The sequence below is a fragment of the Protopterus annectens genome, chromosome 3.part1 (assembly GCF_019279795.1).
Source record: "Protopterus annectens isolate FY-2018-M chromosome 3.part1, PAN1.0, whole genome shotgun sequence".
Classification (NCBI taxonomy): domain Eukaryota; kingdom Metazoa; phylum Chordata; order Ceratodontiformes; family Protopteridae; genus Protopterus; species Protopterus annectens.
In genome coordinates, this window is record NC_056732.1 from 70102773 (window position 1) to 70115755 (window position 12983).

The 12983-nt window shown below is 42.9% G+C and overlaps 1 protein-coding gene across 1 annotated transcript in view; it reads left to right on the plus strand.

The window, feature by feature from the left end:
* ATAD2 (ATPase family AAA domain containing 2) overlaps window positions 1–12983 on the plus strand; it is a 1885102-nt gene that overhangs the window by 973745 nt on the left and 898374 nt on the right. The window contains exon 12 of the mRNA XM_044066177.1: window positions 2201–2360. Coding sequence (XP_043922112.1) covers window positions 2201–2360 — 160 coding nt within the window. The remainder of the gene's footprint in view (window positions 1–2200; window positions 2361–12983) is intronic.

A 12983-nucleotide genomic window follows, 5' to 3' on the forward strand; every position in this document is an offset into this window, starting at 1 on the left:
AGAAGTGAAGGCAGAGCAACTGATCGGGCTTGAGATGGTATAGGTGAAATACCTGACATGTAGTAGTATGCACACTGGGACAGCTGAACAAATGAGGATTTTGGAGCTGAAGCCATATTAGTGTAAATTTTCAGACTGTTGAAGAAAACAGTATTGCCAAGGTTCAGTTGCATATGCGGGAAAGCAGAAAAGGGTTTTTACAAAGTGTATTTGAGCGAGACTGAAAGAAGGCAAGAGTAGATGAAGCTGTCTTGCCAAGGGATGGATAGATTGCGTGAGAACTCCTGCATCATTTGGTTTTGACTGTCAAAGAAGATAGTGGTCTTAATTGATAGAAACTGAAAGAAGTAATGTCCCAATCTCGCATAAAAATGGGGGGGGGGGTGACCATTTTACCTTGATTCATGTTGCATATGCGTAATGCTGCTGTGTTTGTGTGAAGACAGTGATGTATTTTGAGTACTTATCTACCCCCCCCCCCATGGTTCTCTGACCATGGATTTAATATATTGAATTAAGGAAAGGTGAAGCCCATCCCTCATATGGGGGATGGCTGAAGTGCTTGCCCCTTAAGAAAAAAATAGTTCTAAAATATTCTCCTTTGGTGTTTTTGTATGCTTATTCACTCTTAGAATTCAGCTAAACAGATGTCCTGGCATTCCACTTTTGCAGTATTCTTTACAATAGGGATCCCTTGCTAAGGGCAGCTCGACTTCCGGCCAGTGTAGCAAAGCCTTTAGGTCTTTAAGGTGCACTGTATGTCACACGCATGCTCCTTGCACATAACCTAGGGCATAAATTCTACATCCAGACATACCATCCTCAGAATTTTTTTGCCACCAGTCTGGTGCTTTTTTCTCGACTTAGGAGAGCACCTGAGCATGGATTTCTTTATGTTGTGGCTTATAGAATACGTGGCTTGCCAGGCAAGGAGAGTGAGACTGGGCAGGAAGGAGCCATCATACTGAGGGTTTTGTGGTGGTTTGATTTTTTTCCCCCCTAGCCCTAATGTTTTCCCGCAGATGCTGACAGCATCACTAGAGGCTGGGTGAGCAGTGGGAAGTAGTCTTAAGCAAATTCTTTGCCCTGGCAGCCTAGGGCAGCCAAGTCTTCCCTGTACTCCACCCTGTACCCCCAGCTGACATTTTTGTCTGAGCTCCAACTTCTGTCAGAGGTCTACTAGAGAGAGAGAAAGGGATGCCCAGCATTCTTGCTTCCTCCTGAGGGTAGTCTTGCCCATTCTTACTAGACTGAGAAGTCAAGATGCTGAATTGCTAATTGTACTTGGACCTTATTCAGGGCTTTGCTCTTTTATGCCATTGTAGCAGGCTTGCAGAAGAGATGCTCGAGCTATGCATTCGTCACAAAATTAGTATGCTTCAGGTAATTGGAGTCAGAGATGAGACTGGTGCCATTTACTAGACAATGAAAGTCTGAGCTTGTATTCTGATATTGTCAGGGAAAATTCGTGTTAAAGGTGGGAAGCTCATATATTAGTAATGTGCTGTATCAAAGAGTGCTTCTTCATTTGTGGTGTCTGCAAGTGTTTTTTTGTGGGTTCTACGTTTTGGTCGTCTTCCATCTTCCAAAAATGTGCAGATTGGCTGCTATTAACTGTGAAAGTTCTTACCTTTTGTGGCCAGAATTTTGGCTGAAGTCAGCAAGCTTCAAGCTTACTTGCTTTAAGTGATTGAGGTCCTTGTAAGCATACAGCCTTGTTTGACTGCTCACTATACAACTTTTTTGTTTTCAACCTAAACCTGTCCCCCCCCCCCCCCACCCCACACCCGACAACTGGTTTTTCACATGCCTTCCACTAAAGAGACATCCTACAACAGCATCTTTTTAAAACTATTGGAAAATTCACCTTGGAGACTTTCACACTAATGATAACCTACTTGTACATGCCCTTAAACCAAAAGTGATCAGGAAATATAAAGACTTTAGAGAACAAAATTTATGCATAATTCATATGCATACTTGATTTACTTTCGAGGAGGAGGCATGGTGAGAAGTGGCTTAAATTCATTGTATGTGATGCAAAGTATATGAGCACAGCTTCTTTAGTTTTTCATGCAATTTCTGCAAGTGGAATGCACAGTGTGTCCCTTTCATGCTTTAGTTTAATTCAGCACTGCACTTTGAAACCTGCATGTTTTCACTAACAATTTAACTCAAATGTTTCTTTATGCTTCTTTAGTTCCATAGTATCTACATTACTGGCACTCATGGATGGTTTAGATAGTCGTGGAGAAGTTGTGGTGATTGGAGCTACTAATAGGCTGGATTCCATTGATCCTGCACTACGTCGTCCTGGACGTTTTGACCGGGAGTTTCTGTTTAATCTTCCTGATAGAGATGTAAGTACTCCTCATTTTTCCTAGAAAATAGCAATTTTGTGCTAGGCCTCCGTATAGTATCTAGTATCAGTATCTTGACAGAATGAGTATTTTTGTTTAGTTCACAAGTACACAGTATGTCTCTGTACATGCATAGAGGAAATTGTTGAACATACGTTTAGTATGAAAGTTTACCAAGGTAAATTTGACATTTCTCTCAACTGTGATCGGATTTTTACAAGTATGAACTTTATTTTCCCATTAATCTCAACTTGTTGCTGGTGTAGAAAACATGATCTGATGTCAGTTTTCATTCTATCCTCAGCTGTTGTGTTCGGATCCGATTCAGCTGTTGATTTAGTTCGTGGCTGCCAAACTCTCCCTTACCCATAAAGCACCAACCCCTAGCATACTTCAGATCTCGTTTGCCGCTTTTGCAATTAGATGTGGTCATCTTTAGCACTTGAGCGATTTATTTCAAATGATGTGTATGTATATTAATCCTCCCTTTTATTGCACCAAGTGTAGCTCTTTCTTACCAGAGTTGGTATTGTTTATACTCAAATTTTTCTCTTTTACACTTTGTGTAAATCTTGATATCATTGTTGGTCTCTCTATTTCTGTGCCTTTCTTCATTTTTTAAATAAATAAATAAAACAAACAAAAAAAAAAAAACATCTTTCCAATTATCTGACTATTTGTTTAAGCATATCAGGAAAAGGCCCTTCGGGTTTTAAGAAGTGCAGGCACAAGTTGCCTTTGTCCGACGCTCACACTTTGCGTGTATTGCTTGGACCTGGACCACCACCAAGTTGATGGTGATATTTGCAAAAGCATTAATCTGTGTATAATTGTGAATAGGAAGAATACAACTATTTTGTAGGGGTTGCTTCCTACTTTCTCGGAAGCTATTGCTGGGGCTCAGTCCCCCAAATCGAAATCAAAGTAGTCATCTACTAAGTCTCCTAAACGTTTAGAATTCTCTACTCCATCTTCCTCAGAGCTGCAAAAAATTTGATCCAAAGTCTTCTGTGGCTCTGCTAGCATTGGATCCAACAAAATCCTGCTCAGATCCAAGTACTTTGGATCCAAAACTCTTACCCAAGACAAGATGCTCTCCAAGCTTGGATCCAGTACATTTTCCCTTGTTGTAATGCCAACACACTAGGTCTCCATCCCTAGCTTCCTCTCGTTCTTCCAGAAGTTTCACTAAGGCTGACATGGACAGAATGTTGAGATTCCTCTCTGCACAGATACAGATGAGTGTTCTCCTGGCTCCTACACCTTCAGATTAGAAACCCCATTCCAGCCCATCCTACCACTCTGCCGATTTCAGCTCTTTCTTTGATCCAACTGATCATTTCGGAGCCGTTGGATACAAGTCTTCCAGGTTCATCTGGTTTGGATTCAAAGATATTCTTATCTTTGGATCCAAAGCTTTCTCCGAATGCACCGGCTCCGATGTCTTTGAAGGTATATGACTGTCTGAGCTAAAGCGTCCTTGTCAGATCCGAGTTAGTTGACTGAAGTTTTCAGAGCAGTCTCTGTGGCGCTGCATTGAACAGCTCTGCTCTGACTTCCACCTCTAGTAGGTTGCCTTCAGGGTAGTGGGAACCAGTGGCCCCAAAGCCTGGCTTCTCTACTCCATTGTCTTCCTTCTCTTTGTATTGTTCAGCCTTTGAGGTAGTGAAGAGAGTGTTCTGTGCTCCGGCGCAGGATAGACAGATTCTACCCCTGCAGATCTTCCTTTTGGATCCCAGATGCCTCTCTGCCTTCAGCTGCATCATTCTATGCCACAGGGACAGCCAGCTCAGTCTCCAGGCTAGCCAGGAAGGTTTTACTACCTCTTCCTAGGGATTTCTTCAGTGAGATGCTCCGGTGAAGTATTGGAAGAGAGTGCAAGAGGAGAAACTTGGACTCCCGTCAGGAGTCAGTCACCAAGAATACTGATTTCGATGGAGAAGCGCATCCCTAAGAACACCACCTGAAGGCATGTCATTCTGAGACATTCTTGTGATCCTTAAGCAGAGTGGTGATTGGTCCTCTAATAACCCTTCCCCAGTGGAATCAGTATTTCTGGGATCCTTTGCCAGCTGGCTGGTCTACCTGCAGGGTTACTCCGCCCACTGATGAGCTCATTGACTTGATGTCTAGGCAGGCGTGGAGGGAGCCTGACTCAGTTGAGCCAGTCCCCAAGAGACCAGATCAGATACTAGCTTCACCTGTAGGTAAGAAATTTTAGAACAAAGGAGTGCCAGTAGGTGCTATGGTCGTGGCAGCAGTCACAAAGAAGGAACTTGCTTAGCAAAGTTCCCTCTGTTCATCCCCCTAACAGGGAGTCTAGGACGTTGCAGTGATTTGGGAAGTGTGTGCTTCAGCGACTTTTTCCCTTGGGTCACTGAAGTACCTTGTACACTTTACCAGACTACAAAGGGACTTGATAAAGGATCTGTCAAAATCCCTTTCTGGGAACACAGCTGCCAAGACTTAGACTTTTGTGGCCTCACAGCTGGCCACCCTACAATCTTTTACTAATTTGTTCATGAGACTTATCTCGCATGCAGCTGAAGGTGCCTGAAGGGTGGCAAGTTTAGTCATTACTATCCGGAGGCATGCTGGATGTACTTGTGTGATTTTTACAGAGCCATTCAAGTCCTCATTTGTCAGTGCACCTTTTGACGGCAATTTGCTGTTCACACTCACCAGGTGAGAGAAAGGTGGAAAGACCATCTCTGTAGTGGGTGTATGTTTTTCGAGTCCTCAGAGAACCTTTTCTAGGAATCAATGAGATGGTCTAAAGACGTGCTTCAGAAAGACCCAGAGTCCTTTCAGGATCCACATGGAGATAGTTTCCTCAGGGGCAGAGGTGGGGGACTCTAATGAAAGATGAGACCCACATGGCAGAGGAGGTCCATAGAACCAAGGGTCTAGTGATTTTCTCTGACTGACCCTACTAGCGCACCTGAAAGGGAGGCTCCATTGTCCTCCTCTGGAGGCAATTTGGGGGGTGGGGGCAATTACCCCTGGACTAGAGAGCCTGGCTAGACATCACAAAAGATACATACGTGCAGAGGATTATTTCCAGAGGTATTATAATTTCCTTTTCCCTTCCACTTCTATCTGTATACAAATTTCCTGTTTCACCCAGTTAGAGGAAAGCAGCAGCACAAGAAGTAGAAAAGCTGCTAGAAAAAGTCATCCAATAAGTCCCACCAGACCAGATAGAATCTGGAATTTAAGATTTTTTTTAGTGCCAAAGAAAACAGAGGACAGTCGATTTTGGACCTCAGCAGTATGAACAAATTAGTTCTGCAGACCAAGTTCAGATGGTCATGGTTCAGTGCATTCTGCTTTTTTTTGGGGCAAGGATGATGGGATATGCTTGATAGACCTTCAGGATGCATATTATCCCACAATAATGAACAGACAGTCCAGAAGGTATTTACACTTCTGGTTTGGGAGCCAATCATTACCAGTTCAGAACACTGCCCTTGACCTCACCACAGCCCCCTGGATGGTCACCAAATGCATGGTGGTTGCAGCAGCTCACTTGAGACTGCAGGGATTTAAGAGCGTTTCCATACTTGGATGACTGGCTCATTGCTACCCTGATCAGGCATTTACTAATAAGCGCAAGAGATCAGGTGCTCCAGACTTGCTCCCATAAATGACAACATCTGAGTTACAGCACTGTCAAATATTGGAGCTCTTGGGAGTGGTTTTCAACATTGTGTCATTGACAGTGTCTCTTGAAAAAAAAAAAAAAAAAAAAAAAAAAAAGAGTGCAGTCTTTCAGATTTCAGGTCAGGAAAATAATTCACAGTACCAAAATATCAGCCCAGTTGGTTCTTCAAGCTTTAGAATCAGTGTCAGCAGCCATAAATTTTATTTCCTATAGGAAGATTTCATATGAGAATTCTTCAGTGGATGTTAACTCAGTGGTTGATTCTTTATTAACACACGTCAGCCAAAATAAAAATCACTCTGGCATGCAAAATATACCTTTGGTGGTGGATTTGATCAGACCATGGTCTACAAGGCCACTCTTTCATTCTCCCTCAGCCCAAGGCTGTAGTGACTACGGACGCTTTCCAGATTGGGTGAGGGGGGCACTTCTTGGGGAAGATGGTCCAAGGCACTTGGTCCCCTGAAGAGGCTAACACGCATATCGATGTCCTCGAAATGAGAGCAGTGCTTTTAGTGTTGCAGGCTTTCCAAGACTCTCTCCCTTTTGGGACAGTTGCGATTCAGACAGGCAATATGTCAGTAGTCTGGTACATCAACAAACAAAGGGGAACCAGAGCTTACCCCTTGTGTTGAGAATCCCTCAGAGTGTGGCAATGGGAAATCCCTTCCAGTTGCTTTCTGATAGTAATGCACATTCTGGAGAAATGCATCATGATAGCAGACAAATAGAGCAGGTCCATTCTACTACTTTGCGAATGGTTTCTCAACATGAAAGTGACAAGAATGATTTTCCGTCAGTGAGGCCAGCCTTGCTTTGATCTTTTTGCTTCTCCCCTAAACAACAAATGTAACCGCTTCTTTGCCCTGATCCCCCCACAGGAGATCCACAGAAGGATACTCTGCTCCACAATTGGCTCCTCCGGTTTCCTCTGTGCTTACCCACCAACTCCCCTAATTCACAAATTTCTGCAGAAAGCTGCCTGGTTGAAGAGCAAAGTTATCCTCATTGTACCTTACTGGCCGCGACAGATGTGGCTTCCCTTCCTGTGGCCTCATTTACTTTACACACCTTGGATTTTGCCTCCGATTCCAGACCTGTCTCACCGACAGGCATGATTCATCTGGATACCTCAAATCTCAAGCTATAACAGCATGATTTCCCTGATTCCCTTAATAGCCAGGCAACCTATGCTCTCTCCTGTCCATCATATACTTTTGTCATCCCATAAGGTTTCTACAAGAAAACTTAGTAGAAGTAAATGGGAAAGGTTTGTCAGGTATATCAGTAACTCATTGACTGCTTCTCCACTCCCGTACAAAGTGTTCTCGAATTTTTGACTGAATTTTAATGAAGGCACTAGCTCCTCAACAATTAAAGTTCATTTAGCAGCAATCTCCAACTTTCATATTGTGTATAACAGTTCATGTGAAGTTGTTCAATCTCGCCATTCATTCTTCACTGATGTGTTCAGAGCCAATCCTCTGCTCCGACACAGCCGACTAGCAAGCTCAAAGTTTTCCATTAGCTTGAGACCCAACCCCTTATCCCGCAATGCACTGCTGGTTTCTCTTGGTTTCCAGCGTTGCTCGAGACTATTATTGGGAGTTTTCAACTTTCAGCAAGTTTTATATTTCACTTTTATATCTTTTATTACTACATAATACTATCTAGTTAACAGTTTTCTGTGTTCTCCCCTTTCCCCAGTAAAATCTTTGATTTCCTTTGGCCCTTTGTCCTTGGGCCCTTACTTATAGTTGTTAGTTAGTGTTCCCTTTTTGGGATTCTTGTTATTGGATTGCTTAGTCGTATTTATCTTGATATAGTTAAATAATTGGTTACTAGTTGCCCTTTTGGGCTGTGTGTATTGTGCGAGTTAGATTTCTTCTTTAACTTTAAATAGCTCATAGTTAAATAAAGTGTTCCCTTTATATTGGATTTTGTGAAATGTCTGAAGAGAAGGAAAAACATCCAAAGTCTGGGTTTAAAAAATGCCCAGACTCCGGACAGAAGATGTCCGTCACAGACACCCATGTGCAGTGTGTTTACTGTTTGGGTGAGGTGCACCTGCAAGAGTCATGCAGTATCTGTCACTCCTTTTCCACTTGAGTGCATGCAGAAAGGAAGAGGAAGTTCCTTGGTTATCCGATGCCCAATTAATACTCACCCCAAACAAAACTAAACTGCTCATCTTCCAACCCACCAAACATTCTCAAAATAACTCTTCACTTTAACATCACAGCAAAAGATAACACCACTATATACCCAGCTGAACACATCAAATTGCTAGGAGTGGAAATAGACAATAAACTAAAATTTGACATTCACATATCCATGCCCATAAAAAAAGTCCACAAAAAACTAGGAGCGTTATACAGAAATAAGCAACTTCTCACCAAAGCAGCAAAGATTTTAATAGCAAATTCCCACCTTATATCCATCTTACTTTATGCCTCTCCAATATATACCAACCTAAGGCAATGCGATCTAAACAAGCTAGAGACCTGCTACAACAAAATTACCAAATTCGCCACAGTGGCATCCTACCGTAGTCACCACTGTCTCTCACTTGCTGAACTGGGCTGGCTTGAACTCTCTCACGTCCTTCAATGGTATCAACTCTCACTCGCCCACAAACTAGTAAACCATCCACTGAATGTCCCCTCAGGGCAGGATTTGGAACTTTCTCAAGATTCTTTTTGGTTCCAAAGAAAACAGGGGACTGGAGACCCATTTTGGATCTCAGCAGACTCAACCAATTTGTGGGAAAAGAGAAGTTCTGAATGGTCACGCTACAGTCCATACTCCCGTTTTTAGGGAAGGACAATTGGATGTGATCGATCTCAAGGATGCGTACTACCACATAAAGATGGCCAGGCTATCCAGAGATCACCTGTTTCCAGCTGGGAACCAATCATCATCAATTCCGAGCTCTGCCCTTTGGTCTCACTACAGCCCCCAGACTGTTCATCAAGTGCATGGCAGTAGTCACGGCTCATCTGAGGCTTCTAGGATTCCAGGTGTTTCTGTATTTGGATGATTGGCTCCTCACCTCCACCACCAGGCATCAACTTCAAGCGAGAGAGGCTACTCTGACACTCTGCGATCGCCATCGCAGCATATCGTTTTTATAGGGACAGAATTAGACACGTCAATCACCGCTCTTCGTCTTCCACCAGAAAGGATTTGTATTCTTCGCCAACACATCATGTCCTTGGTATCAAAGAACAGAGCACCAGCTGCAGAGATATTGAAAGTACTAGGATTGATGGCAGCAGGAATCTTGGGAGTCCCATTAGCAAGGATGCATATGAGAATCCTTCAATGGCTTCTATTCACTCAGTGGTCTTACCAAGAACTTCCACTGAATCACATGATCCTGATAACGAATTCCTGCAAGAAGGATCTTCAGTGGTGGTTGACATCTCTTCATGTCACAGTAGGACATCCCTTCATGCTACCCCCTCCAGTTGCCACTATGACCTTCCCTGATAGGGTGGGTGGCTTTTGCAGGGAAAGACTGCCAAAGGCACATGAACAGATCAAGAATCACATCTGCATATCAGTGTCCTGGAGATGAGAGCAGTACTTCTAGCGTTGCAATACTTTCAGGACTCTCTTCCTCTAGGGACAATTGCAATACAGACAGACAACATGTCAGTGGTCTGGTACCTGAACAAGCAAGGTGGGACCAAGTCTTATCCCCTTTGCCGAGAAGCCCTCAGAGTATGGCAGTGTCATCCCATCGCTTTCTGTTAGCAATGCACATCCTGGTCAAATCCAACATCATAGCAGACAGACTGCGCAGGGCAATTTTATTGCCCCACGAATGGTCCCTCAAATAAGAGATTGCGAACAGGATTTTCCGTAAATGGGGCCAGCCTTCCTGTGACCTGTTAGCCAGTCATATCAGCAACAAATGCAGAAGCTATATTGCCCTGATTCCCATGCCAGGTCACTCCCCGTGGGTTGCTCTTGTCCACGATTGGCCCCCAGTCTCCTCTACTCATTTCCCCCGATTCCCCTGATACCCAGATTCTTACAGAAAGCAATGTTGCTGGGACGGACGATCATCCTTATAACCCCTCATTGGCCTCTGCAGATTAGGTTTCCGTTTCTTTACCATTACATTTTGGAAGATACATGGATCCTGGATCCAGTTCTGGACTTATTGACACATCCGTCAGGGTATCTTCATCCATCATTGCCGACACTAAAGCTAACCGCTTGGCTGCTCCAATTCCCCGCATAGCCAGGCTTTATTGTCTTTCCCATGACACTAGTCGCATTTTGTTGGCTTCCCATAAACCTTCCACTAGAAAATTGTATCGTAGTAAGTGGAAGAGATTCTCCATTTGGGCTTCTTCCCATAACATTGACCCTTGCCAAGCGCCATAGTCTTATTGGAAGAAATTTTCAACAAAGGAACAGCAGCTGCTACTGTGCGAGTACAATTAGCTGCTATATCTAATTTGCATCTAGGGATCAATGAATTTAATATTATGGCTAACCAATTGTCTAAGGCTTTTCTAAAAGTTTCTTTTCACATGAGGCCTCCAGTGAAGACACCTCAGTCTCTCTGGAATTTAAATTTTATGTTATCTCGTATCATTCTTCCTCCTTTTGAGCCTAATTCATCTTGTGAACTAAAATTTCTATCATGGAAGACTATCTTCTTAGTAGCCATCACTTCAGCCAGCAGAGTGTCAGAGCTCCAATCCCTATCCATCAAGCCCCCTTATATGGTATTCCTTGCTGATAGACTATCTCTCAGGACAAATTCATCCTTTGTGCCTAAAGTATGTTCTGAGATTAACATCAATCAAGTCCTTGAGTTGCCCGTTTTCTTCCCTAATCACACCAACAAATTGGAATATATGTTGCACAAACTCAATCTTCACAGACAACTTAGATGTTTAGACAGAACAAAATTAAGGAATTTTAGGAAATCAGATCAGCTTTTTATGTCTTCTTCTGAGGCCAGGAAAGGTAAACCAGTTGCCAAAACAACCCTGTCTAAGTGGCTGTCGGATTGTATCACTTACACAAATTCTTGCCATAACATGCCTTTGTCTAGTAAGGTGAAGGCTCATTCAACCAGAGCAGTTTTGACCTCTTCAGCCTTTCAAGCCAAATTACCTTTGGGACAACATCTTTGCAACAGGCACATGGTCTAAACCTCACACTTTTATAACTCATTACAAAGTGGATAAGGCTTCCAGGGACAGGGCTTCATTTGGTTCGACGGCTCTAAAGAGTGTACTTCCGTGAGCCACCGAAGATCAGGGTTCTAGGGACGCTACCCATCAGTGAAGAATGAACGGCGAGATTGAACAACTTCACATAAAGAAGTTATGTACTCACCATAACGTGAGTTGTTCCATCTCGCCTTCATTCTCACGTCCCTCCTTCCTTCCCCCCTCCTGGCTGGCCTTTGACCTGGAGGCTGTCTTCATCCTGGTTTTTCAATGTGTCTTCATTCCTAGGCAGAATAATTATTGTACTTCCATATGGTACGCAGCAAACAAGATCTGAGGTAATTCCAGCAGTGCATTGTGGGATAAGGGGGTTGGGTCTTGAGCTACTGGAGAACTTTGAGCTTGCTAGTCGGCCGTGTCAGAGCCGGGGATCAGCTCAGAACCCATCAGTGAAGAATGAAGGCGAGATGGAGCAACTCACATGGAATGTTATGGTGAGTACATAACTTCTTCTTTTTTCCTTGGCTTTATCTAAGGTTTGTAAAGCTTTTCTGAGGGGCACTGTCCTACTGACACCTCCCTATAAAGATCCTACTCCACCATGGGATTTAAATATGATACTGCAGGCCTTGATTCATTCTCCCTTTGAACCAGCAGCAAAATGTAATCTTAGGTTTCTGACCTGAAAAACTATTTTTCTAGTGGAGATTACCTCTGCTAGAAGACTTTCAGAACTTCAAGCATTGTCCTCTAAACCTCCCTACTTAATTTTTAAGGAGAGAGTATCATTATATACACCACCCCTTCTTTCATTCCTAAGGTAGTGTCAGAATCCGTTATGAATCAGTCCATTAATCTACCAGTTTTCTTTCCTAAATTTACGAACAAAGGTGAATATATGTTGTACTTTACTGGATGTTCACATAATTATGGTTTCAATTACATAGAACAAAAGAAACTAGAAAGACTGATCAATTATTTGTTTCCTTTGCAGAGTCTAATTGAGCAAATCAGTTGCAATAAGATCTGTTAGATATCTAATTAGTTTGTCTAATTTTTCAGTAATACCATTGTGGGAGATCATGTGAAAATACTTGGCTGGGTTGAGATAAGCAGTATGCATTGTGATCAACTGTCCAGCATTTGCAACTTTTTCAGAGACTCTTGCTTGGTACAGAAGACAGGATTTGCTCTTCACAAAGCCTAACTGATGGGCAGCATAATTGATCTAGATCCCTGTGCCTGCATACATGTGTTCTGTGATAGTTCCATGGCTATGCACATAAGCATGGTGAGATTGATGGACCCATAGTTATGTGGGTTTGTAGAGGGGCCACCCTTGTGTGGGAGACTTTCACTGGCCATTTCTCAGGCATAGCACCTGTGGATAGGCTGAAGCTAAACAGCTTTAAGTAGAGGTTCAAATAGTGCTTGCTTGCTACTGAAGAAAATCTAGTCTGATATGTTGTCTGATGCCATGGAATAATGTTGGTAACTGGCAGTGTTTCTAAGACTTATTCCAAATTCCAAGGTGATTTCAGGGGAAACTAAATGTTCAGAGATTGTGGCGATATTCATGTGGATAGGCAAAGTAAAGTTGGCACTAAATTTGTTAAACTTCATGATGCAACTGAAGATTTGTAGTGTCCTTTAGTATCTGTATCAGCTTTAAACTCCTACTTTCTACATTTTCTAGTAGTGTTCGTAGGTTCCTTCCTTGCTTGCATGTTTAATTGTGGTCTTGAGGTAGCGTAATAAAAT